Source organism: Chelonia mydas, chromosome 19 (assembly GCF_015237465.2).
Source record: "Chelonia mydas isolate rCheMyd1 chromosome 19, rCheMyd1.pri.v2, whole genome shotgun sequence".
NCBI classification, from domain to species: domain Eukaryota; kingdom Metazoa; phylum Chordata; order Testudines; family Cheloniidae; genus Chelonia; species Chelonia mydas.
Window position 1 is genome coordinate 5,027,240 of NC_051259.2, and position 27,495 is coordinate 5,054,734.

The 27,495-nt window shown below is 45.3% G+C and overlaps 1 protein-coding gene across 2 annotated transcripts in view; it reads left to right on the top strand.

Annotated features, from left to right (window-relative positions):
* Window positions 1-27,495, top strand: part of CSMD2 (CUB and Sushi multiple domains 2) — a 563,293-nt gene that overhangs the window by 430,014 nt on the left and 105,784 nt on the right. For both annotated transcript variants that reach the window (XM_037881906.2, XM_043532277.1), the window contains 7 exons: window positions 11,620-11,814; window positions 12,852-12,968; window positions 15,816-15,929; window positions 17,346-17,441; window positions 19,915-20,118; window positions 20,756-20,880; window positions 26,336-26,432. In XM_037881906.2, the coding sequence (XP_037737834.2) occupies window positions 11,620-11,814; window positions 12,852-12,968; window positions 15,816-15,929; window positions 17,346-17,441; window positions 19,915-20,118; window positions 20,756-20,880; window positions 26,336-26,432 (948 nt within the window). The remainder of the gene's footprint in view (window positions 1-11,619; window positions 11,815-12,851; window positions 12,969-15,815; window positions 15,930-17,345; window positions 17,442-19,914; window positions 20,119-20,755; window positions 20,881-26,335; window positions 26,433-27,495) is intronic.

Consider the following 27,495-nt stretch of genomic DNA (forward strand, 5'->3'; position numbering starts at 1 on the left):
TTCGCCCCTGCCCCGCACTTTGTGCACTTTTTCACGTCCATGCTGAGCGAATGTGAAAGGGTCCCATTCTGACAGGATGGCATTTTATACCCACGTGGCACTCCCTTAGTAGCGGTGTTGATGACTGCATGAGGTGCAGGGCAGCAGTGAACTGGGCCTGTGGCACTTTGCATCTCTTCGGCGCTTTCCAGCTGAGGCTCTCGCAGCCAATGGTGATTTAGCCTCACCTCTCCCTCCTGCGACTGAGGCGGTCTCTGTCACTTTAGAATCCCTCCGTACGATCATCTCCATTTTACAGATGGGGTAACGAAGGGACAGAGAAACTAAGTGGCTTCACATTGAGTCAGTGAGAGAACAGGGAATAGTACACAATACTCCTGCTGCCCAGTTCTCTGCACTGAACACCATCCCTCCCCACCAAACCAGCCTTTTCAGGTTCGTCCCCTCTCTGATGGGAATGGACCTGGTTTAGTTGGGGATTGGTCCTGCTTTGAGCAGGGGGTTAGACTAGATGACCTCCTGAGGTCCCTTCCAACCGTGATATTCTATGATTCTCTGATGACTGAAACTAATGTAGACAGTGCTACAAGTCAAGTGGATCCTTGCGACAGCCATGCATTTGCGTTTGGGATCCTCTCCTTGGCTCCCACAATTCACAGGGACATGAGATTTCTTTTTTGCCACCACAGCCTGCCTGTCATTGCAGAGTATTCCATCACAACCAGCTTGCATTTTCGTTGAAGTTTCGGGGGGAAAAATATAAAACTCAGCCTGCTGTGCCAAAGGCAGAGAAATGATGTATAGAAATCATGGAATGTTTCTGTATAGTGCAGAGCCCGGAAGAATGAGAACCTCGCTGCCCAGTTCTTGCAGAGCACGTGGATGGTTTGAGAGGTGGAGCAAGGAGTGGAAGGGTGTTGCCAGGGATGCAACAATTGGCAATAATAGGACATGTCCTGCCCCGGTCGCTCATTCCTGTGAAATTTCAAGCTGAGATGCTGCCTCTGCTAGGTTTCAGAGGAGCCGCCGTGTTAGTCTGTATTCGCAAAAAGAACAGGAGGACTTTGTGGCACCTTAGAGACTAACCAATTTATTTGAGCTGTAGCTCACGAAAGCCCACGCTCAAATAAATTTGTTAGTCTTTAAGGTGCCACAAGTCCTCCTGTTCTTTTTGCTTCTGCTAGGACATTTTTGTCATCGGGTCCCCTGTCCAAGCCAGGCTGTTATTTTGTGAATGATGGATTCCTGGGAGGATGTATTGATTCAAGCGTCTATGGAAAGAAAGGGCTTAGACTGCCAGTGGGCTTTACATGCCCAGCTACAGTTCCAAAAGCACCCCGCTGCTCACCAGCAGCTGATGGGGACAGAGAGAGGAAGCCAGGCCTATGCAGAGGGGGTAATTAGGACATGGTAGAAGTAGGGGCTAAAAAGAAATGACTCCTCAAACACACCTCCTCCAGATGCAGATGAGGTGCACCATTGGGAAGGCTTGCCCGCTTTCAGATGCATCAGAGAGAATGCTAGAGTTGCTGGCCCAAACCTATACATGGAAGCAGTATGATCTAGTGAATAGGGTGCTAGATGGGGTTACAAATGCTGCCACTGACCTGCCGAATGTCCTGGGCCAAATCTCATCCCCTTTCTGTGTGCCCATCTGTAAAATGGGGGTGATGAGACTGCCTCCAGGGTTAGGGGTTCCACTGCTCACTGTGGGGAAACTATTCCCCGGGCCCATGTCCTTGGGGGTCTGCACCTGGATGGGGACACTTCTTCACTCTGCAGTGACCTCTCGCCAGACGCCACCTCAGAACCTCCCTTTCCTCTCTACCTTCGGCCTGTCCCTCTGCCTAGTGCACCCATTTCTAGGGAAAATGTTTTGAGGTCTACAGCTGAAAAGCTAAGTAGTATTATAGTCAGACATGGCAAATCCTGTCCATTTCTCATCCTGAATGAATGGACGCATCTCCAGTAACTAGCTATAAACTAATAAGACAATAGTAATTAGCGGCTCTTAAAATTGAACAAATTAAAAAATTTCCAGCCTTTAATTAGAATTCTTTTAGTATAAATGAAGGTCTTTGGTTTTGTCTCTGTTCCCCCCCTTTTTGGCAGCCAAAATATAGTGAACAAAAGGTGGCCTCATTAAATTAGGGCTGTTGTACAGTGTTATTTTTTTCCCTAAACATGCCTACAGAGTTAATCACGCCTACATACTTCCCACAAAGCGAAACTGCTGGGAGAAAAGAATGAGGCTTTAACTTTGCTCATTAACTTCCCCATGCATTAGAAGGAGACAGCAATTAGAGTTTGAGAAGCTGCAGAAAATGGAACTTTGGGGAATTGGAGAAAGAAGAAAAAGAAGGGGAAAAAAAAGGAGAGCATATGAAAGAGAAATCAAGTATCTCGTTGGGCTTATTGCCAGAGCAGAATGCTAAGTACAGTTCAAAGACGCTGGCTTGTTTGTAACATCTCAATGCATATGGTCAGTCCCACAGTCCATAGACAGACTTCACTGTCATCCCCAAGCTACATCTCTCAGCGATATCAGCCACAGACGAATCAGTCCAATTACTGGGGACTTTGTAATCCTCCACCAGTAATGTGCAGGGAAAGACGCCACAACCATCCACCAGCCCCTTTTGGAAATCCAACATCTTCTCGGGGACTGGGATCAGATTGCTAGCCTTGAGCTACAACGCGTCAGGTGAATTTCAAACAACCCCAGCTCTTCATGTTAAATTGATTCAGGGACCGATGGCTCTGAAAGGGCAACTTTCACGGTGGGTAGGGGAAGGAAAAAAAACATGTAGAAACATCATGGTTTTGGTTCTGGTTCTGCCAGAACTTGTGCTGGGCACAGCAGGGAGAGAGCAAAATGTGGATGCATATAGGTATGAAGTTATCTTAGGCCAGATCTATACTAGGAGTGCTTTGCTAGCATAGCTATACGCATATCCCAACAAACTGCGCTTTTGCCAGTATCGTTTATTTCAGCACTCCCTCCCCCAAGCGAAGCAAGCTAAAAGTGCAGTTTTGCTGGAACGCAATGTGTCTGTATTAGGAATACTTCAATGACACAGCTATGCTGGTCAGGGATCCCACCTCTTCACACTAGAGCTGGGCAAAATAATTTGGGCAAATAGATTTTTCTTCCAAAAATGCATTTTTTCGTGCACTGAAACTATTTGTAAATTCAGGCAGAATTCAACAAAAAGCTTTGGCTGAGGGAAAAAAAATATTTTTTGTTTAAAGTACAACTGCTTACTTGTGACCATTTTGAAATGTTTTGACTTTTTTGTTTTGAAACGTTTCGTTTTGATTTTTCATTTCAAAATGGTGTTTCTAATTCAAATTTGGCCAATTTTTTTACAAGAATACCCCAAAAGGCGCGACAAGCACCTCAAAAACAGCCGAACGGAAACAAAAAACTCTCTCTCTCTCTCTCTCTCTCTCTCTCTCTCTCTCTCTCTCTCTCTCTCTCTCTCTCTCTCTCTCTCTCTCTCTCTCTCTCTCTCTCTCTATATATATATATATATATATTTTAGTAAATGGAAAAGTTTTGGTGCACTCCTTTTTTCCTGTCATTTTTTGAGTTGCTGAAAAATTTTAAAAAAAAATTGTTTCAGCAAATCAAAAATCAAAATACATTCCCTCCCCACCCCAGATTTTTCATTTCTGTCCCCAAACTGAAAAATCCATTATTCACTCTGTTTTGCTTTACATCCCTGATCAATACACCTATGGCAGCAGACGTCTGTAACGTATTGCCTGTATAGTTTACTCCCCTTCTCTTACACAGGAACAAGCTATACTGGTCTAATCACTTTATACGGGTGTAACTGCTTCCACGCTGGGGTTGGTACTGCTTTCACCATACCAGTGTACTTAAAACGGCACAACTTTTGTGCGTAGGCAGGGCCTAGGGGACAGAATCAGCATGGTTGAGGAGACCGCTTTAAAAGCAACCATCATCCTGTTAATGTGCATCTTGCTATACACTCCCCATTCCCCACTCTCACTTTTGCTACGAGACAGGAGTGACTTGTTCTCATTAACACAGGACCCAGCGTCCCTGTATTCCCCATTCAGCTGACTACATTTTTAGCTTGTGCTTATGCATGTGGAGCCTAAATTTCCAAAGAACCCATAGCAGGATTTTCCAGTGCTCAGCACCCAGAATTGGGGCCAGATTTTCAGAAGAGCTCAACATCCTGGGTGCACCCAGGATGCTCTTGAAAACCACACTGCTGTGGAGGAGAAACCCCTTACATAAAAAAAATTGCAAAAAAAAAAATTCTTATTGCTATTTGTTAGGTCTTTTTCCTCCAAATGCTAAAATTTACCCTGTGTCTCTGCTTGTTCATCAAGACCCTGCTCTGAAGTCACACTCTGGTAGAGATGGCATCACAAGCTGTTGACTTGCAAAGGGCTTTTGTCCCAGATTCAGCATTATGATGACTTCTCTGGAGGACTGAAGAAAGACACTGGTTCATTCAAGCCGTTGCTGAACCTCAAAAGGATCCGAGGTTGCACTGGGTTTTAGTAAGCACTCCAGTAGTTTGGATGCTTTGATGCTTATCTGAATTTTCCAAACCTCCTGAGCCTTTGGTGATCACATGAGCGCAGTCCCTCCAGATAGCCAGCCTGCCGTCAAATCTTTCTGCTTTGTACCCCAGTGGCATTTTTTACTTTGCATCCCAGCTGGGACCAGGAAGTGCTAAACTGGGATTTTGGGGAAGTAACTCCATTTTCCTGAACCTCAGGAGAGGTTTGATTTGCAGTCTGGGCACTGGCTGAGATCCATTCTTTCTTTATCTATATTGGTTAGCTCTTCTATAACGATAGCTTAAATGCAGCATCAAGAAGAATAAGAAAGGACTTAAAGCTATATCATTGTCCATCAGGAAGAGAGAAAGTTAATCTATGGAAAAACATGCCCATGATGAGTGGATTTAAGTTTCAAGCAGCATTTAAAATGAATCCCTAAGCGAGAAGACACTCGTTTGCAGTGACACTATGAAGGGCTGTTGGAATCATTGAGCATTACCCAGTAATTCTAGTAACTAAAATGAACAAACTGCCAGCTTGTCATATCTTGCTTGTATAGAACATATGATGGCTTGTGGCACCCAAAATGAAGTGCATGCATTATTTGTAGGTCTCAGGTGAACACACAAATATTGGAGGACAACGATGCTCTTCGGGATAACGGGGGAGGGAAAAGGGGCATTCCGAATGGGAAATTTAGATAAACAAATCCCTGCTGAAATCAGTCCTAAAGCTGTTCAGATTTAGTGCAGAGGGGTGCCCCAAAATTCGGTGGAGGGATTCTGCCTCTATATGTAGCTCTGGCAGGATATAAGGGATATAAACATCCTGCAAGGGGGTGGAGGAAAAATCTCCGAGGGAGGGCACTTTGTTGGGTTACTATAGACAGTCCTACACAGGTTCCTTTTCCTCCGCCCCCCTCACTGCATCCCTAGCTCAGGGAAAAGCACAGGGGTGGAGTTGGAGACAGGAGAGGCTGGGCTGTAGCACATGTTCCTGCCGCAGCAATTCTGGCTTGTGCGCTGCAGGGTATAGGCAGGTTTGGGGAAGCTGACATAACTTAGAGCAGCCCCTAGAGCTGGCTAAATTATGCCAGGAACTTAACACAAAGGTAGATTAAAGTTGCATTTGCCTCCTCCTCCCCCTGGGCTATACCTCCTGGAAGCTCAGCACAGCATCTGACCCTAAATGCTTATCCAGATTTATCCAGACCTCTTTGGTACAGGAGGCATGATAGAATGTCACGGTTAGACATTTCACGACATTTCTCGCACTCTTTGAATGCTTCCCATTCTTGTTCCTGGCTGGAATCTGGAAGTGAAGAGGCATGGAACCAAAAACAAATGAGGCACAGCTGTTTATTTTTCACCCTTCCACAAACCATCCACTGCGAGTCAGTTATTACTTGATCAAAGCGGCTTTGCCCATACCAGGCTTATAAATAACACACAGGGCGATTCTTTCAACAATTCCTGTGTTCCCTTTTTGAAGATGGAAATTCCCACGGAGCTTCAGCACTCTTAGAAATATACGGCAGGACGTGGTGTAGAACATCCAGTCGTGTTTAGCATTCAGAGAGACCCAAAGAGGGGGAATGGTTCAAACGGCCCCTAAGAATGATTCATTGTATTGCACTTGGAAATACGGGTATGTGCATTGTAAAGGCACCCGGCTTTTTTGTGTCTTGTGACCTTGCCGTGTCAAAGGACTGGAGGCCGTGCTTCTTTCAAGGCAGCATTGGCATTGTCACTGGAGAAGTGGCACCCCCCCAATGTCTCTAGTTGAGCAGCGAGGGCTATATGTGGAACCGAGGAGCCCAGCGTGGTAACACTCGGACTTAATTTATTTTTTTCTTGCTAAATGATACTTCATGCTGATTATTTTCTTTTCTGCAACTTCTCAAAGCGTTGTCTGGGGATTTAGTGGTCATGAAGAGCCCCGTATCAACAGCCTTAGAAGCTACTGTCCTCTGTCTGCAGAGCAGATGCAATGTAGACAGCTGCTGCAGAAGTTTCCTTCACAGTGTCCCACCAGCATGTCCAGTCTGTGGCCGGGAAGGACTGCCTCTAGGTGTCAGAGGACGGGTTTATATCCGTGCCCCATTTGGCTCATTCATTCTTTGCTCTTAGTGCCACGTTGGCTAGGCAGAGGGCCAGTTTTGGTTGTGAACAGTTATCTGTGTGTGAGAGAGAGATGTGGACGGCTGTCCCTTTGGAACTGGAATGAGACACCCAGACTCTTTGTGCAAGATGTCAAATGCTTTTCAGTCACTGTTTTGAACCAATCGCCGCTTCCTTCACAGACGTGGAATTTGTGGAGGTACGACACTCATTTTGCAGACGGGCAAATCAACGGACAGAGAGATTAAGACTTGCCCGTGATCACATGATGAGTCTGGTGGTGGTGCTGGGTATCCAACCCAGGAGTCCTGACTCCTGCTCCTCTGCGGCCATCACTGGACCAAACTCCTCTTTAAACTGGAGAAAGTCCTGCCATTTTGCTCTGTGAACACATTCATAGGTCAGCGCTGGCTGCTGTCACAGAGACTTGCCAATGAAGGAGGTGGTGGATTGGGGCGGGGGGTATTATCGGCATGCCAAGGGGAATCTTCTGCACACCTGGCTAAGGTACATACTGTCCCTAGAGGCATGGACTCTCCAGGGAAAAGAAAAACAGCCAAGAAGGAAGAAAACGAAAGAGGTGCACGGGGACACTTCAGCAATCAGCCGCCAGCCCCCGTCAGCAGAGTGACTGGAGCATGGAAAGTCATGATTTTTCAAAGCGAGAGCAGAGACTGAGATCAAGCGTATGGCTAAGGCACCTGACGGCTGGGTGGGAGGCTGATTGGCAGGTTGAGGCGACATCAACATGTGAGATGAAATGCAGGGAAATGGTTCAGAATCACAAGAAAGGCATAACGTGGCCATGAGGAACGCTGTCGGGTGCAGCCTTGTTAGGGAAGAGGCCAAAAACGAATGCTAGCCTTTCAGCGGCATCAAGGCCAGCAGAACTGAGAAACAATTTGGAAAAGCACGTGCAACGTTTACTTTTGCAAATGTCTCCTGAGCAGTGATGAACTTGGGTTGGCTTTGCCAGGTGGCAGCACTGCTGCCTTGTTCAGAGCACAAGACGCAAATTCGGGCACTGCCTGGGGCCCCTCACTCCCAGGCCGATGGAGCCACCGGCGCACTGCCGATGTGCAAGGGGGTGCTCGGCTTCTGATCTCGACCCCAATGTCTGGCACTGGTTCTAGCGATGAGGTCTGGGCCCAGTTTTTGGCCTCAGCTCTAGCTGAGGTTGCTGCGCTCAGCCCTGCAAGTGTTTCTTGAGCGGTATGTGTTAAAACGGATCTTTAATGGCCCACAGCTGGGCGGACTGTTACCGGTACCAGTGAAAATTCGGATTCAATATACTTAATGCACAGTAGTTTATCTGAGAAAGAGTTACACAAGCAGTAAAGGTTATAGAATACACGTCTCCCTAATAAGCCTCAATTCCCCAAGGATAAACCCTCAGTAACTGTGTTGGCCCTACACAGTATCCTGATTGGCAAACAAAGCAGGTATAGCTACCAGTCCCAGAGGGAGACTTCTTTTCTTTTCTTCTTTTCCCACCTCAGGTACTTGGTCTGTCAAATGTCCCCCGATGCAGGGTCCTGGTTACCCCAAGGCCTTCTGATTCAAAAGTCCTACACAAGTCTCTCGTAGCAGGGTCTCGGCTACCCTGACCCTCTGTCTTTTAGCATCACAGACCTCTTTAGATGTCAGTTGGGGAACTAACTAACTAATGTACTCTGCTTAGCATTTATACCTTTTGTTCTCACAGGCGTCACATATCCCAGAAATATGCCCTGTGGGCATTTCATTACTGGTTTTCTTTAATTAATCTTTTAGAAGGGGACTGCAAAACAGGCACAGACCAAAGCTCAATGAACGTTTCCCCTCTCATCAATCATTCACTTGAGCTCCTAGTGCGGTGTTCTCCAGAAGGGGTTATTTTGACCCGAGTCAACTGTACCAAGCTCACTGATGGCCTGTTTTTGCTTTTTCTTTACTTTGTGAGCTGGTCAATCGGCTGACAGGTTTCAAAATCTCATGATGAAACACACGCACAGATAGAGCCTTTATTAACCATTCAAGTGCAATTTCAGTATTCTCAGTAAATTTCCACACCAACTGTCTGATGCTAAGAGAATCCTGCTCCCAGAATCCTCTAGCAAATTCAGACGTACCAAGCCATACCAAACTCATGCTTACCACACTTATGCATGTCGGCCACAGTAATTCATAATAATTTGGCACCATCCCAACATTATACAGAAGAACCTTAGTATTGTTGAATGCTTCCTGCTCACTATTATAGACTGGCTGAGCAGCAGTGGTCATTATCCAAAGAGTGAGGGTTAAAGAAGACAAAATGGCAGCTCCTTGTCTGACTGCATAGCCTGGTGGTCATGCTCTCCATTGCCATGGGTGAAATGAGACCTCCAGGCCTGGTCTCTTCCTATTCGGCATGGCTAATGTCTCTTTATTGCATCCAGCTTCTGCTCAGGCTGGAACTGCATGAAATGATGGAATAAAAACAGTTCTTTATATCTTCTGAGAACAGAACTATTCTGCCACCTTATGTCTGAGCATCAAGGCCCTTTACAAACAGATGGCTAATTATGCCTCACAGCACACACACCTCCAGAAGGCAATTAAATTGCATTTTCCCATTTTACAGTTAAGAAAATAAAGTTGCAGAGAGGAGCAGTGAGGTGGCCAAGGTCATGCAGCAAGCCAGTGGCGGAGCCAGGAAAAGAACCCTGGAGTTCTGTCTCCTCATCCTGTGCGTTGACCACTAGACAGTGCTTCCCTGTAGAGAAGAAGAGAGGTTTTACCTCTTGTGGCCCAGTTCAACTATCCCTAATAGAAGCACTTCAAACTCTTTGTTCTCTGCCTACCTGAGCCGCTGTCTAATCGCACAGCTGTCACAAGAAGGAGACCACAAAGCTAATCCTGCTTTTCTCTACAAACAACGAAGCCAGGGCAGGGCCCGATGGGAATGGGTTGAGTCTTTTTTCTTTCAAACAAAATTAAAACGGCACGATATAATGCTTAGGCAATTGTGATTGTTCACAGACCCCACTGTTCACCAAAAGGCCCTGAGCTTTAATCAGCAGTTTCTCAATGACAAAAGCACAGGAATAATCAAGGCATCTAATTATATTTCATTAAAAAAAGTCCCTCTGAAGCAGAAGAAAAATATGCACAGCCTGACAGATCTGCAATCTTTACTGGAATTTTCATATATAAATGGGGACTTTAACTCTGCGGAGCATGGGAAAGAGAATGAAAAATGTCTTCATTTTGTCTAATTGCACGTAGTCACTCTGCAGTAATCGGGATAAAAAACCAGCTAGCACATGGCCCTGTATACCACTGTGGATAAGAGTACTAAGCTGTTAGATGCTAGACTGATAGGTGCCTGAGAGATACTGTGGATAGATGTAGTGCATCCAAACTATATTAAGGGAATAGATCCCTTACTTCGCAGGCCGCACGTGCAATTACATGCTCTGGTTTGCAAAGTTCATTGCATTCTGTCTCCAGTTCAGCAAAGCATGTGTGCAGCTACTGAAATAAAAGCTCTTCCTTTGTGCCCGATTTGGTACCGGTAAATACTTGCCCCATCACTATTTCCCCTCCTCCTCCACCACTCTGAGCTTTCTCCGGTAATTTAGAGGTGGGTCTGGACCAAAATCTGGGATCTGAATATCCCCAGATTCCTCCGTGTGTGAGAATGTGTTTGAAATCCGGGCATGGATCTGGATCCAAATCTTGCGATGACCCTCATCTGTTATAATGGGCTAAAGCGGAATCCCAGATCAGAAAAGCTGGTTTTGAAATTGGTATCTACCTGTTGTGTGGAAGAGCATAGTTGCTTAGGGATGGTTTCAGAGACATGTTTTTAATATCGTCCATCATTTTATGTCCAGGCTTACTTGTAGAGACACACTATAGGACTTGGGAGAAATCTTCAACAGTGCCCAAGTGATTTAGGGGCGTAACTCCTATTGACTTTCATTGGGATTTCTCTAAGTGCCTAAGCACTTAAGTCACTTAGAGACTTTTGAAAATTTTGCCCTGAGTGTCTAACTCCATGACTATGGTTTGTGGTGCCCACAGCGGAATGTCTGTGCAAAATTAGAGACCCAGTTGAGGGCCTATAAAAAATGGCCTGTAATATCAGCAAGACCACACCATTTCCAGAGCTTGCATGTAATAAACGCTCTTCATCTGAAGATCTAAAAGCTCTTTACAAATAGTAAATAAGGCTCACAAAATCCTTTGTGATATTATTCTCCCATTTTAAAGATGGGAAAACTGAGTCATAGAGCGGCTAAGTGATGTTCCCAAAGACACCCAGTGAGTGAAAGTTTATCTTCACTGCAGAGTTAGCCCAGGTGACTGGCATCTGAGTTAGCTAGCCCAGGTGTGAGCAGCCATGCTGCAAAGCCCGTACTCAAGCTAGTGGGTCCTCACTGGTGCTGCCCTTCCCCATGTGTGTTGCTAGGGCTCTTGGTGGCATATCCTGTGGTTCTTTGCATGCCGCGGTAAGATGAGCTGCTCTATGACTCTTTCTGAGTGAATTGTCAGAGATCTTGTCTGTCCTTCTGGGCACTTTGGGGCGGGTGGGGGGGATTGTGGGAAGGCACTGGAGGACTATCAGCACTCGAGTGATTTAGCCACTGCAAAGAGGGTAGTTTCCACCTGAGTGAAAGCAGAACCAGGGCTCTCACCCACACCCCCAACTTTGCTAGCTTGAAAGTACCACTAAACTCAAGTGAGAGGCTTTTGTGTGCAGACAATGGGGGGATGGGGGCAACACGTGGGTAGGATCCCAGGCTAATTCTGTAGTGAAGACAGAGCCTTAGTGGCACAGCTGTTAATAATAGGACTCAGTCGTCTTGACTCCCAGTTACCTGCTGTAACTGATTCGCTGGTGCCACGTGCTATTTACCTGCAGGATGAGCATCTTAAACAGTCAAATCAACACACTAAACTTCCTTGCAATGTTATTTTGCAGAAAATCCCAGGGAGTCTTGTTTTGATCCCGGGTCAGTTAAGAATGGCACCCGAGTGGGCACAGACCTGAAACTGGGATCGACAATTACCTACTACTGCGATGGTGGCTATGAGATCGAAGGAGTCTCCACCCTGACATGCATAATGGGAGGGGATGGGAAACCCGCATGGAACAAACCTCGGCCAACATGCACAGGTAAGGCTGGCCGGGTGAGCAAGGAGCCGGCTCCGAAATGTCCATGCTGGCTGCTGAGCCTCTTTATGCTACAAACCATTCAGATGCACAGGTGTCCCTTTCATAGAGAGCTTGATGGGGGTGAGGGGAAGCTTTTATTCCTGTACAAAATGTTGAATGAAAAATGAAAGCTCTCACTGTCTGAGGTCAGAAAGAAACTTACTCTGTATGCAAATTACTTCGTAGTTGTCCATTATGAGGCTTCTTACCCCTTCTTGGGAAGCATCTGACAAAGACAGGGTATTGGAATAAACCGATTATCGCATCCAGCAGGACAAATTCTGCAATCCTAAGACAGCGTCTGATTCCGGAAGCCACTTAAGCCTGTGCTGAAATCTATTCTCATTTAGGAAGGTACCTAAGCACGTGCTTAATTGATTTCCTGAGCCAGGGTGGGAGCTGGTAAGAAAACAGGAAAATGTTTTTTCTCATAAGTTTTTCCTGTTTTTCATCAGAAAATTATTTTGATTAAATGTTTCCGACCAGCTCTGTTTGCTAATGGGAGCTGGACAAGAGACAAATATGAGGCTCGAACATGGGTGCGGACAGGAGAAATGGATGGTTTGAAAATGTTCGGATGGGGAGTGCTGCGTTGGTCCCTGAGCCAGTCTCCTGTTGCTGAGAAACAATGAAAAGATTAAGAACCCAACCCTCCAACTCCTGTGCTTTAGAATCAAATGGATAGAGCTGGAGATCACACATTAGGCTACATACTGTACTCGACATCCACCCAGTTCCTGGTATGGTGGTGGTAATTTAACGTGAAGCAAGCATGAACTCGAGTTAGGATAAGCGGTATTGTTATTAATAAGAACTTGCAGTGAGTGCTGCTCCACCTGAAATGTAGAATTGATCACAGACTTGGGCAGCCGGCCCTGCACAGAATCATAAGCACATGGCTGGATGTATTTTGAAGCAGTGGAGAAAATGGGTAATGCTTGAAGCCAGGGCTTGAATGACAGCTGCTCCAGTGATTTCTTCCTGACTTTCTCTTTCAGCACCGTGTGGTGGTCAGTACACTGGATCAGATGGAGTAGTTCTGTCTCCAAATTACCCTCGGAATTACACCAGTGGACAAATCTGCCTGTATTTTGTCGTCGTGCCGAAGGACTACGGTATATGCCGTGCAGTCAGTGGGCTAGATTCTCAGCTGGTATAAATCAGCAATGCTCAGTTGAAGCCACTGGAGATAAGTCAGTTTATACCAGCTGAAAATGTTCCCCACAGTCTCTTTTCTACAGTTGAGTGTGACTGTATTATTATTGGGGGGGGGGGGAATGGGTAATATGGCAGAAGTGGCACTATTGACTGTAAATTCAATTTCATGTACAGAGATATTGGAAATTTTTTAATTCGAAAATACATGGAAAATGGCCCCAAAAAATGACAACATTTTTGTGAAGTTTTTTTTTTAGCTGCTCAACCAAATCTGAGAGTTACTGATTTGAGGGAAAAAAAAAAAGTGAAAATTTAATTTACAGTGATTAACTTTTGCAATGGAGCAGTGGCAGCAGTCTTCTCCTTCAGAAGACGTCTGAGTGCAAATGTATTCAGCCCAAATCTATGCTAAATGTTGTGCTAAAATAATCAGTGTGTCTGTGTGTGTGAGACGGAGAGAGAGAGAGAAAGACCTAGGAGTAAAAATCAATCTGGTGGCCCTTTAAAAATCTTTCAGAAAATATGTGTTTGTTGAATGGATCTTTAGAAGGTAAATATTAATGTCATACAGCTGTTAGAACTGATCTTTGCAATTCAACCACTGTCAAGTGAAATACTATCACAGGCAGTAGATAGAAATGTTGCCCCAGCGAGAATGCTAATGCTCTCTGCCATTCTAATATGCACAGTGAGGAGGTGCAGTCACTTGTACCATATTTATAACGTCTTATGAGAAAAGCTATCTCCCTCGTGCAAAGCTCCTTTTGAGATGTTTTTTTTCCTGTAGGCTTGTCGTGACCTTCGTTTTGCTAAAGCTACTGCTTGGAATATTGGAATCTGAGACTAGAGCAAAACTCTGTCTCGTGGGCGGGGGAAGGGTTGGTGATTATTCTGTGATAACGACAGCACTATGCCCTGATTCAGCAAAACAAGCTGGGCGGAACAGGGGTGGGAGCATTCACGTGCTTAAGTACTTTGTTGAATCAGGGCCTAAATGTGCTTCAGCGCCAGATTAAATCCATGCACCAACATTTTAGTTATAGACTCTGATGTTGCTTAATTTTGTACAGTGCCTGGATACCAGCATGATATGTACCTTGGAAACCCTTGAGACGGCTAGATGGATGGGTATTAATATTGTTTAACATATTTTCTCTTTTTCAAAGTGAACTTAGGGCTCATGAAACTTGCTGCACTGACAGCTCTGTAGAGTGAAGCCCTGTAAATTTTATTCCACAAGGCAAGCTTCTGTAGGCTGCCATGTTATAATGATCTACAGTGGAGTCAGTCCCCATAGCCCTGAAGACAGCAAGGGTGGGATAAGGACACTCAGTTCTATCTGGGACTGAATTAGGGCTACCAACTTCTTCCCCTCAGTACCTAGCACACAGCAATGACCTTCACTCTTTACTGACTTGAGGTGGATTTAGACCCGTGACCAAGCTGTGAAATACACCATAAGTGGTTACCATTCCACAGTGCCGTCCAGCCCTGTTAAGTACCGTTGCTACTTTTGCTGATCCTTATGCTTGAATCAGTCAAGTATCTAGTGGCCTAGGCACAACTTCTTGATGAGTGGCCTGACTTCCTATCTACAGCATGATGACAGCTAAGTCGTTTCTTTCCCCCACCCACCATGTTCCAGTAGCTTCATTAAAAGTGAGTGGGAAACTGCAAGTAGCAAATACTGTAGGAATCCCATTTCCTTTCCTTTCCTGATTCTCCAGACAGCAGGTGTCAGGGAGCTGGCCCAGCCCCCTCGCATGTCCTAGCATGGAAGCCCCGCTGTAAAACTGAATTTGCAAGTAACAAACATTGCAGCCTGGTTGTTGATGAATTTCACAGTGAGGGACCTCACAGTCTGTGAATCTGTAACTGGGTGTTTACAACGTACCAATACACAGCTCAGGGGGGAAAATAGAGCCTTGGGGTCTTGAGGAAAATGCTGTAGTTGTATTTTGAAAAATATACAAAAATAAGTCAAACCCGCACACACCAACTGGAAAATGGCCTGATCATCTCATTATCGTTTTCCCAGGGATGGGATCTGGGGTCATCTGGGTGCATTTACAAAATAAGCAATAAAATGGGGAACACAGAGTGACTTCCTCATTGGCAGTCTTAGCAGAGGTGCCTAGGACTGACTGGAAATTCAAATATCTTTTCATCACTTCCAGGGCAGATGGGCTTGGTGCTGGAATTGGGCAGGGATGGTGTTCTTAGCCTCTGTTTGCCAGAAGCTGGGAATGGATCACTTGATGATGACCTGTTCTGTTCATACCCTCTGGGGCACCTGCGATTGGCCACTGTCAGAAGACAGGAGACTGGGCTAGATGGACCCTTGGTCTGACTCAGTATGGCCGTGTTTATGTTATGTTCTTAATTAAGGGCACAATTTTTTAATTTGAAATAAATCTCACCCTCAGCGTTTTGGGGCAGGGACCAGCTTTTTGTTCTGTGTTTTGGCAGCACCTAGCACCATGGAGTTCTGGTCCATGATGGAGGCTGTATGTTATATAGCCTGTCTTATGTAGGAGGCCAGGCTAGGCTCTCCATAATGTGATCCCTTCTGGTCTATGAATCCTTGGTGAGCCGGCATTTTGGAAGCTTGCTGCTGCCCATGTTGTGCCCACTTTATGGATAAATAAGGGATTTCCATCTGGAGGGCTGACAATCAGGCACTTTCCTCTGGGGTTCTCAAGACAGTCCAGCTGAAGCATCTCAGTGTTGAGGGTTGGCTTTCGCTGAATTGCAGTGTGTTCCCTGCTTCTTGCCCTTACTGCTTCCATTCTCTCCGTTCACAGTGGTTTTCGGGCAGTTTGCCTTCTTCCAGACCGCGCTCAATGATGTCATAGAAGTTCACGATGGACCCAACCAGCTCTCCCGGCTCCTCAGCTCGCTCTCAGGCTCTCACACAGGTAAGGATGAGTCACCGGTGCTGGCAGAGATGGGACGCCCCGTAACGATCGATGGGGCCTTCCCTCTCAAAATCTCATTGCGCTGACTGATCAATGACAAGCAACGATACCAGGCTATGGAGTCTATGGCAGCACTGCTAGCCAGTTAGGGTAAGTTGGGCAAGGCCCAATGGGTATGTCTACACTGCAGCTGGGAGTGAACCTCCCAGCTCAGGTACACAGACTCGTGCCAGTTTGACCATGAACCTGGGCTGGGAGGCTCACTTCAGGCTGCAGTGTGGACGTACCAAATGTTGCATGCTGGGGAATGGCTATTTAGAAACAGAGAGGGATTAATTCCCTCTATTAAACACCATGTACACCAGTGCGGCGGCATACAGGGGATGTGAAAGCCCTTTAGCCAGCCAGGGGAGAATTCCTCCTGTGCAGGCATTGCGTGAGTCAGCCGTAGGCTGCCCTTTGCACAGCCCCTCACCGGCCCTTGCAAAAGGAGGGGTGGCAAGGTCAGGGGAGAAAGGGGCCATAATGCAGAGCACGATGGTAGATTCTGAGCAGTTCCAGGCTGCTATGCTCTTCATGGGCAGCCCCCGCAAGGCTGCTGTAACTTCGACCATCTTCCTGGTTTGCAAAGTGATGCTGGAGGCTGATTCAGTTCTTGGCCAACGCACAATCACACTTCCCTGCAGGAAGTGATTGCAGTGTCTCTCCCCTCGTAGCTGGTGTTATTGTCCAACTGAACATTGCCTTCCCTTCATTTTCAGGACCCACCCATCCCTTGTTTGGCTTTATCTCCCCAATGCTGTACTTAAGGAACCTGTTTCCTTGCTGCGTGTGTGGTGTGAGATCCCCATTAGTGGGCGAAATCCGTCTAGGCCAAGATTTTTCAATATTGACCATTGATATGGGGTGCTTCATTTTTGGGAAGCCTAGCCTGAGACACCTTAGAGGGGCCTGATTTTCAAAACATGCTGAGAACTTGTCCTCGTTGCTCATCGCTTCTGAAAATCTTCACCAGGGATTAGACTTCTCATGGCAGTGGTTTTGTAAGATGTGCATCTGACCTTTTCCTTTTCCTCCAGAATTTGAGTTCGGGTCTTTTAAAAAAAGGGAAATTAATTTTTTTTAAAATTGCAGCCGCAATTGCGTTTTTTCTTCCTGAAAAGAAACCCACCAAAGGCAACCCCCAGCTGTGAGAGTCATGTGCTTCTACAGATAGATTCTCACTGATCCCTTGGTACAATTAACAGTTGCTCTCTCTGTAAAGAAGACTCCTCCATGCCAGCTTCAGAAAAACCTATACCGTAGAAGTTTCCCACGTTGAGAAGGTCTTAGTAGAAAGACCTCAGTAAACCAGTTCACGGGGTGATGCTGTAATGCGTGTATGCCTGCCGTCTATTTCCCTCTCTCCCTATCTAGGTGAATCATTGCCCTTAGCCACCACCAATCAAATCCTCATCAAGTTCAGTGCCAAGGGTCAAGCAACTGCCAAAGGATTTCATTTTGTCTACCAAGGTAGGTGCAGTTGTGGTCGAGAGATACCTCCACGATGAGTAAATATCTCATTGACATTGACAAGCACTTTTTTTTTTTTTTCAAATAGGTGGCCCAGATTTGAACCCGAACTTGCAAAGTCCTGAGCATCTTTGATCGCTTTTGTTTTAGGAGATTTAAGGGCAGGAGATCAGTGGAGTCAGGCACATGGGTGCAATTGTTTCGGTAGCTTGGGGAGAGGCCAAGCACATGGTTGGTTGTCTGTCCAATGCAAAAATGATTCGTCCCATTCACCCTGTTGAGCGGCAGTTCAGATTCACAGGAATCTCTGTTATCGTCCGTTTGCACAGAGCAGAACATGCTGGCAAGTGGACCCTTTTTTTCAAAAAACACGGATGGGCGTCAAAGTCTAACTTCCTGCTTCCCCATTTCCTGGCTGTTGTGTATGCGTAGGTGGGGATGCCTGTCGGAGATCTGTTAGAGAGAGAGGCTGTGCAAGGCATCCTGGGTAAAACAAAACACACAGCGCACTGACATTCATCTCTCTGGACTGAATTAAAATCAACCAAAGCACGTCGCTAATGTGCTTGTAATCTTTGTTTTTCCCCCTCTTCCCAGCAATTCCCGCCTGAAGTGCTAATAAATCTTAGAGCCACTGAGAGATGAAAATTCATTGATTTCCTACTCAGGAATAATCAGTGCTTTGACTTCTTTATTCCCACGGGGAGCAATTGCCCACTCACACAAAGGTCTGAGAGAGTCAGTCTCTCGCTCCTTCGCTCTCTCTGAAGCTCAGCTGTTTCCCGTACCATACAGCTCACAAGAGCATCATCCGCTAAGTGGCAGGAGCTCGGCACTTACAGAAATAAGGGAAGTGCCTGGGCCCAACTCTCTTTTCTCTCCCTCTCTCATGTCTGCAAGTATTTTTGTTTTAAAGTGTTACAATAACACTCCATTGTTACAATCCCTTACAATAAGGAGACTCCTAGTAGCTTGAAAGAACCAAGTCAGTTTCCTCTCGGTGCCAGTCCCAGCTTCACTGATAGCTCATTGTGGCTATGGGCAGGTCACTTAGGGTGGAATTTGCCAGGGAGCCAAATCAAGTTAGGTGCCCTGTTCCCTTGAGCGCCATTGAAAAACTCAGCCTCTAACCTCTTTGTGCCTCGCTTTTCCCACTTGTAAAAGAGAGGTATCAATACTGCCCTGCCTCGCAGGGGTGTTGTGAGGGGAAACACGTTAGCACAAGTAACACCTGAGATGGTGACAACAAAGAGGTTAAAGTGAAAAATGATCTCTCTTCTTTGTTCACGTTTGGATATGACGGCATTTTTCAGCATCAGTTGCACCCTCTATCGCCAGTTTTCTCTGTTGTTTGTGTGGGTCTTTCACACAGGAGAGAAAAAACACCTTGAACTAATAGGAAAAGGTGATTGTAAAACCACAACAATTTGTCAGGGGACTCAGGAGCCTGTGTTCTACCAGGAACTACTTTAAATTCATTTTTAAAAAAAGTCCAAATCTTTAGCTGGTGGTGTCCATACATCACTGTGAACATGTTAAGTGCTAATCAAAGAATGATTGTGTGCAAGGACTGATCTATCTTGCCACCCAGACAAGCTTGACTCTGTGACAGATGGTGACTTTACCCAAAGAGCACAAAATATTGAGGTTACTCCCAGTCCCAAAGGAGCAGTCACTTACCTCAGGTCAATTTGCACCTTCGATCTCACGCCAAAGACAACGCTTGTAGCCAATCCTGTAATAAACTAGCTGAAGATTTAGTCAGTAGGAAAAAGAAATGAGTTATTTTAGAGGTTAAAACAGATAAATATGCACACACAAATGAGTTGCTGTATTAGGTTTCAGGCGGTGAAAGAGTTGCTGAAATATGCCAGTTCTATATGTCCATTAGGGCTAACCCAGGTTAATCCTGGGGATCTCTTGCTTAAGTTTAGGAATCTTTGTCCCTTAGAGTCCAAACATCATAAAAAGACCCTAATTCCTTCTGGTCAGGGAGTCCAAGCTGATGAGATGAGCACTTCTGCACCTAACCTCTTCATGGGTGGGTGGGAGGAGAAATTGACAAAGTTTTTGTTCCACAGTGGCCCATTTGGATTCAGTAGTCCTTCCTAGTGGCCAGGAGATAACACCTTCTGTAGGAATCCAGCAGTTTGCATTAGTTGAAGCTTTTTCCCCCTGTTTGGTGAATTACATAGTTTCAGAAGAAACGTTTCACAGCTATCGAGCGAACACTTGAGAATTACCTTATAGCATGGGATACAGCTATTATAAGTAGGACTAATACAAGCATGCCATAAAGTCTAAGCACATTCTTATAACACTAATATTTATTTTAGCTATACTAATCCACAGGCGAACCAAACTGGTTTCCAGCTAAGCATTACTCTGTGTTCAGAGAGCCCCGGGGCCTTGGCATGAGCTGGCTCCGGGTCTCCTAGCATCACACTAACATTGCCTCCCTCTGTGTTCAAAGCGGTTCCTCGCACCAGTGCCACACAATGCAGCTCCGTGCCGGAACCCCGCTACGGGAGGAGGATTGGCAGTGATTTCTCGGTCGGGGCCGTTGTCCGATTCGAGTGCAGTGCCGGATATGCTCTCCAGGGCTCCCGGAGTATTGAATGCCTGACTATGCCGGGAGCGTTAGCTCAGTGGAATGTCTCCGTGCCTACCTGTCTTGGTTTGTAAACCTGGTTCAGTGGGGGATAAAAGGGGAAGCAAGGTTCTCTGCATGCCTAGCTCTTTGTATTCCTTGTCGGAAAGCCCTATAGTAAGTCATGGAAAACCATTCCCTTTCTCTAGGGGTTTTTTAACGGAATATTGAATTCTATGGGAAGGTTACAATCACCTATAGAGAGGATATCAATCTCTACTAAGGACTCTGCTCCTGCTCGCCAGGTGTGCCCAGCACAACTGGCCTAAGTGGGAGGGTATAAGTGGCATTATGCCACCTTTCTTACCACCCTTCACAATGCTGGTGGCTGAACCAGGCCCTGCTGTAAATTAGACCAGCCTTAAGGCTGCTCTAACTTGTGCCCAAAGATCATGGTTTCCACAAGATCTGTCCACTGATCCGGATTGCTGAAATGTGGTGCACTCCTTCCCCATCCCCACCAACCCCCGATTTGGGGCCAAGATCAGGTTCCCATAGTGCTGTACTGTCAGGAACAGTGTTGCCACCCTGATGGTTTTATTTGCAAATCACTTTCTTAAGTAATCCCCCAATCTCAGGTACTTTTCTGCCCATACCCAGTGAAGTGTTGGTATTAAAGCTGAGCTCGCACACATTCAAGTTCTCATTTGCTTTTTTTTTTCAGTACCTTGTGGTGGAAACTTGACCGAGCGTAAAGGCACCATCCTTTCCCCTGGCTTCCCTGAGCCCTACCTGAATAGCCTCAATTGCGTGTGGAAGATAACCGTCCCTGAAGGAGCAGGAATACAGGTACCGTATTAAACAGCTGTCACTGCAGCATGATATTGAGAGGAGGAACATACTGTATCTAGTGCACTTGTAGAGGTCAAGTACCATCAAGTCGCTGCTACTCAGAAGAAGATCAATGGAAAGCGTCATTGTTTTCTGGAATCAGACATTCATTTTCACCAAGCTGCCCAAGGTGGGTGAGATTTCAGTGGGAGGATTACTACCTGGGGAAGTTGGCCGGCAGAACTACAGAGGGATAATTAAACCGCTATAGCTGTGCTAGTACAACTCTCTGTGTGGATGCTCTATTCTGGAATAAAAGTGAGTCTTTTTTGGTGTAGCTTACGTTGCCTAAAGCAGCCACATGGTGCTTAATTATGCAGGTTTAAAGTCATGTAAACAATGTATACCAAAATAAATCATTTTTAGTCTGGATTAGATTATCCGCACAGGCACTATACTGACATAGCTAGAGCGGTGTAATTCTACCACTGTAGTTCTAGAGGTCAGTTTCTCCATGTAGTGTTTTGGTTTCTCTGGCACTTATCAGTCCTCCACAGAAAACCTGCCACAAACCTGAGGAGACTAAGAATTTAATTCATTCAAAACACATCACAGAGAGCAGTCCCTTAGATAAAGTTCCCATCCTCACAGGAAGGTATCTAGCTACATGTTACACTGGCATCAATTGATGCAGATAAGATGGATTCATTTAATAGGTTCATTCATTCCAAGAGTCTGATAATCGCTGGGCTTCTTTCTTCTTCTTTACACCATTTTATCTGCAGGGGTTTTGTTTATTAAAAGCTCTTATTTTTCTATCAGGCAATAGGTTAATAGAGGGCTTTTTCCTTTCTCTCTCTCTGCAGCAGTCATAGCTGTTGGCACACACAGTAAATGTATGTCTTATGACATGTTTGTTCTGACTTCAGGTACACTTTTATTACCCTGTCCCTACGTGCTGCAGATCTGTGTCTGACACGAAGTGACCAGGCTGCATTCTGATCCGTGTGACTCCAGTGTAAATCTGAAATGATTCCATTGACTTCAGTGGAGTTACTCCAGATCTACAGTCATGTCACTGAAATTAGTATCTTGCCTGACCATGGCCTGTCACATCAGTGACAGTTTGTTAACAGGCGGAATGGAGGGAATAAGTGCTCTGTGGCTTCTAATAGGGCTGTCACTGCTTCCAGACTGGCAAATTCCTGCTTCTTGTTTTGTATTTTAAGTCCAATTAACAGAATGTTTTGCAAAGCTGCAAAATGCATCACAGATTCCTTCCCACTCATCTGAAATGTTAGCCATTAATACAACCAAATTGCAGGAGGCTCCGTTTAAACATTTAAACAGTCGATGCATTTTGCAAAATGTTTGGGACTCACATTATCAAGAGGTGATAATTAATTCACAGATTTTTTTTAAAGTGACATCAATTGATTCTTCCTTCCACCACTTTTAATGCAAAGCTTCAGTGAGAATGTTCTCAGCATGTGTAGCCAATCATTGTTTTTACATTCCTACATTGGGTATGGAAGGAAGTGACTAATAATGTAGGCTGGTAAGAAATAACATGTGTTTCATTCATAAGTGCTCTCCTCGTGATTTCGTCCTCCCATCATCATGATGCATCTAATAAACCTTCCCACAAACCATAGTGGGTAAAACTAGGAAAAGTAATATGAGGGAAATCAGGAAATGATCCAAAAGCCCTTTTTCCACTATGGGTTTATCTACAGGGGGACACTCAGGAAAGTTAAAGTGGATTAGTTAAACCTCACTAAACCCATGTGGACACTCTTATTCAAAATTAAAGTGGCCTTAATTCAGTTTATCTTAATTCACTCTGGAAGTAAAGTAACCTAAATTGAACAAATCCAGTTTAATTCTGAATACAAAATGTCCACACTGGAGTTTAATGTGATTTAAATAATCCAATTTAAATTCACCCCTTTCCTTACTTTGGATTAATTATCCTGAGTGTCCCTGTGTAGACAAGCCCTAAAGGTGACCTGCAAAGAGGAAAAAAAAACAAATGAACATGAGAAACAAAAATCATCTTGCCTCTAAGTGTGCATCAAGTCAGTCACTTCCAAAAGTTTAACCATTTGGCATTCAATACCGTGGTGATGTGTAGGGCCCTACCAAATTCAGGGTTCATTCTGGTCAATTTCACAGTAATTTTAAAAATAGTAAATTTCATGATTTCAGCTATTTAAACCTGAAATGTCAGGGGTGTTGTAATTGTAGGGATCCTGACCCGAAAAGGAGTTGTGGGAGGGTCGCAAGGTTATTGTCGGGGGTTTTGCGGTACTGCTACCCTTACTTCTGCACTGCTGCTGGCGGCAACGCTGCCTTCAGAGCTGGGCGGCTGGAGAGCGGTGGCTGCTGGCCGGGAGCCCAGCTCTGAAGGCAGAGCCCCCGCCAGCAGCAGCGCAGAAGTAAGGGTGGCCTGGTAGGGTATTGTCACTCTTACTTCTGCGCTGCTGCGGCACTGCCTTCGGAGCTGGGTGCCCGACCAACAGCCCTTGCCTTCCGGCTGCCCAGCTCTGAAGTCAGCACAGAAGTAATGGTGGCAATACCGGGACCCCCCCCCTAAAATAACCTTGTAACCCCCTTGCAACTCCCTTTTGGGTCTGGACCACCAATCTGAGAAACGCCAGTCTCCCCCGTGACATTTGTTATAGTATAGGGTAAAAGCACACAAAAGACCAGATTTCACAGGGGGGAGACCAGATTTCACGGTCCGTGATGCATTTTTCATGGCCGTGAATTTGGTAGGGCCCTAGTGATGAGTCATCAGCAAGGGACTGGTCCTTCCCCTTCAGGACAGGCCTCTGCTACTTCAGCTAAAGAAATAATTCTGTTAGACTGGAGCAGCATTCCTGTCCATGCCAATCTTCTGAGGGGGCCACAGTGCATTTATGGTATGAATGGGGATATGGATGATGGATAGATCCACAGCCCCCTCAGTTTCACCCAGGAAGATGCACACAGAACAAGGGGCAGAGATGTGAATCTAGGTGATGTGACCCCTTCTGCTGAGGAGGCTGGTGTTGATTTGTCATTCTTTTTCTCTGCTGGAAGTTTCTCAGCTGAAGAAAAGTTTGCAAGAGCCACTGGGCTTCGACAGGTGGAACATGTCACCAATGAAGTCTGCCTCCGGGAGCTGTCAAGAAAAGGGATGCACTAAAGGCAGAACAAGAGCGATCACTCTGTGTTTGACCCACATAGAAGCAAAGCCGGCATCTAGTTATGCTTAGGCACCCCAAGACACTCTCTGCACTGAGGTGGACCACAATGTAACCAGAACCACTTAGCCCTGAGCACCTTATGTGCCCCACCCCCCAATTACCTCCTTTTGTGTGTGACATGTTCAGAGTTATTAGATACTAATTTAAGTATCAGTTTACCCCCGTTTTGTACAACAATTAAAGGTTAAACAACTGTAAATCAGAGGAGGAGGCGAACCGAAAGCTTTCTTAGCAGCAGTGAGTCACCGGCAGGGGTTTTTATGTAATCAATGCACCAGCTTGCACTTCTGCCATGAATTATTCATTCTGGGAGCAAACCTTCGTGTGAATTAATTTCTATACATGGCAGAAAATAGATGCAGCTCCCTCATGAATCCACATCAGTCTAGAATTAGAACCTTTAAAATGTTTATGGCTTTATAAACATAAATAAAGGAATTTTAAGAAAGCAAAGGAAACCCACTTTCCTTTGTAAAAACATAAGTAATAATTGGGGTGCAATTATGCAGGCTGCCAGGTATTGACTCTGTCAGTGTGATAGGTAATGACTCCACAGGGGTCATTAGTATTCCAGCTAGATAGACGCTCTTAGTTTAAAAAAAATAAGGCCACAAAGTTATTTTATCATTCAGAGTAAATCAAGCAGGAAAACAGGTTAAAATGCCAGAAATAATGGTTTGATTTTTTTTAAAACGACTTTGCATTAGCAGCCAAAAGGAACTCAGGCATTTGGACTGGATTTGTAAATGCAGAACGCGGGCATTTTAGAGGAAATGGGGGTGTTTTCGTAGGATTTTTCCAGATGGGCGGGGGTGGGAGGGATGTCTGGGAGTCTGTGTGATTATATATAAATCAGGATTTGTCGTGTCTAAAAGTACCTGCAAGTGCTTAGTCCTGCAAATTGTCTCCTGTTGAGCTCAGTGCTTAAAAGAGTAATTTCTTTGAATTTAACGGGACTTCTGCTGATCATAAGCACTGGGATTGGTAAGAAGTATTTACATCATCCAAGTGAATAGCAGCAATAAGTATATGCAAGAGCTCTGGAAATGAGAGCGATTCCATCTAGCCAGCTAAAATGCCCAAATGAGGGTACAAAATTCCGTGGAGTTAGGCCCTAGATAAATGGTCTGATTTTTGTCAGGGGCTTAGCAACCACAGCCCCCGTAGATTTGAATGGCAGTTGTGGGCACACAACTCCGCACTTTTGAAGATCCAGGCCTCTTGTATAGGAGCCTAAATATGGGTTTAGGTGCCTAACTTTAGGCCCCCACTTTTGAAAATTGTAGCCATGGGGTAAGCGTTAAGCCGGGGACTGTCAAAGAATGCTAAGGGTGCCCCACTGCCTTTGACTTTCAGTGGGAGGTGGGCCCTTAACTCTCTTAGGCTGCCTTGAAAATGCCAACCTAGAAGCACAGAGCAACTTGTTTCTCCAGCACTTTGAATTCCTCGTCCCCAGAAATACTGTTAGAATCTGTCTGAAAAGGCATCAAGAGAAAAAAAAAATCCGCTGGTAATTACTGGAGGTGTTCTTGCTGAAGAATAGGAGCTATTTCAGAATGCAAATACCATATCACCAGCTGGAGCAATTTTATTTATTTGATGATTTTTGAAGCCCCTGCTCCTGGAGTCATGTGATTACATAAGAATCTCAGTTTTCATTTTTAAAGTAAATTTCCTGCACTTCTAGTTGTAGGGAAAAGCTTGAAAACAAGACTTGAGTGCACCCAAAAGGCTCAGAAACCGAAGGAAAATATGAAGAACCCCCAATTAGAAATAATCATCATCGTATCATGAGTCTCAAGATATTCTCATGATTTCTGATCATGGAGCATTGGCATTACTGTACATGGGAGCATCTTCCTTCTGAAAACATCATGTTTTAGTGTGAAAACCTACAGAACTCTGCAGGAATTTTACCAAATTGAAGGAAGGGACCAGATCCTCAGCTGGTGTAAATCAGCTTCTGAAGTCAAAGGAGATGTGCCAGGTTGCACCAGCTGATGATCAGGCCCAGCATGTGGACTGATGGTTTCCGGTTTTGCTGTAATAATTTCACCCAGCGCACTCAGTGACATTCTGAGACTGTAGTTCTGTTAACTTTGGTAATGCATCATCACAGGCAGAATGACAGTGAGATCAAACCACAGGACACATTGTTATTTTTGCCTATTAACAACCTAGGTACGAAGTGAATGATATTCTTTTCTTTTTTAACATTTCAGATTCAAGTGGTCAGTTTTGTTACTGAGCAGAACTGGGATTCCCTGGAAGTGTTTGATGGAGGGGATAATACTGTCACCATGCTGGGAAGTTTCTCTGGTAGGTGGCTATTTAAAGTCCTATTTGCAGTATTCAGCAAAGCCCTTAAGCAACAGCTTAATTTCCATTGAGTTCAACTGGACGTCAACACCTGCTTAAAAGATAAGCACATGCTTAAATGCTTTACAGACTCGGGACAAATTTAAGCATCTGCTTAAATGGGACAAGTGTGCTTTGCTGAATTGAGGCCTTGGGCTATGGTTGGCTTCAGAAGATGCCAGCAGAGAACCTTAAACATGGCACTGGCTGGTCACCTTTGTAGTGTTATTAGGTTGGTAACAGCAGTACCATGTCATCTTAGGGAAAATGGAGGAACATGGTCTAGTAAGTAGGACCTGGGAGTCTGGACTCTTGACTCTTACGCTCCAGTGATGGGACTGACCTGTCACTTGGTGACTTCGAAAAGGTCAGTTAGTAGTGCTGAGTGTGTCCACACTAGAGAGCGTCATACCCATTTTCCAGCAATGCTCCAGTGGTGCAGTAGCAATAGTGTCAATGCTAGTGTCGGGCATAGGTGTTTGTACCACCCTGCTTGTGCAAACCTGCTGTAAATCCTGCCTGCACTAGCACTCTCACCATTGCTAGCATTCCTGAGCTGCACCATTGCTGGGTGCAAACGGTTGCACTGTAGATAAGGCCTCTGTGTCTCCTTTTTACTCATCTGTAAAATGGGTACAGTACTGTGGCACTTTCCCTAAACTGCTCTACCAACCCAGTGCTTATAAAGTCTGAGATTGCCGCCACCTTTGTTAACAGTGAAAACAGGAAAAAGAGAACATCACAACTAACTCAAGCTTTCTCTCTAGACTTGGTTGCTACTATGGTTTCTCCCTCGGTACCACTCAGCCATCACCCTAGATCCTCTTATCCCAGAGAATGAGATTACCTTACATCCAAGTGGGGGTAACAAGTCACCTGCATCACTGAGCCACCAGAACCCTTTTAACCCTTTCCCTGCAGAATCAACACCTGGGTGCAGAGTTTCTGGCAAAAACTTGCCGGTGGTTATTCACAGCATTGTGAGGTTTAATTGATTAATCTTTTTAATGCTTTGAGATCCTCA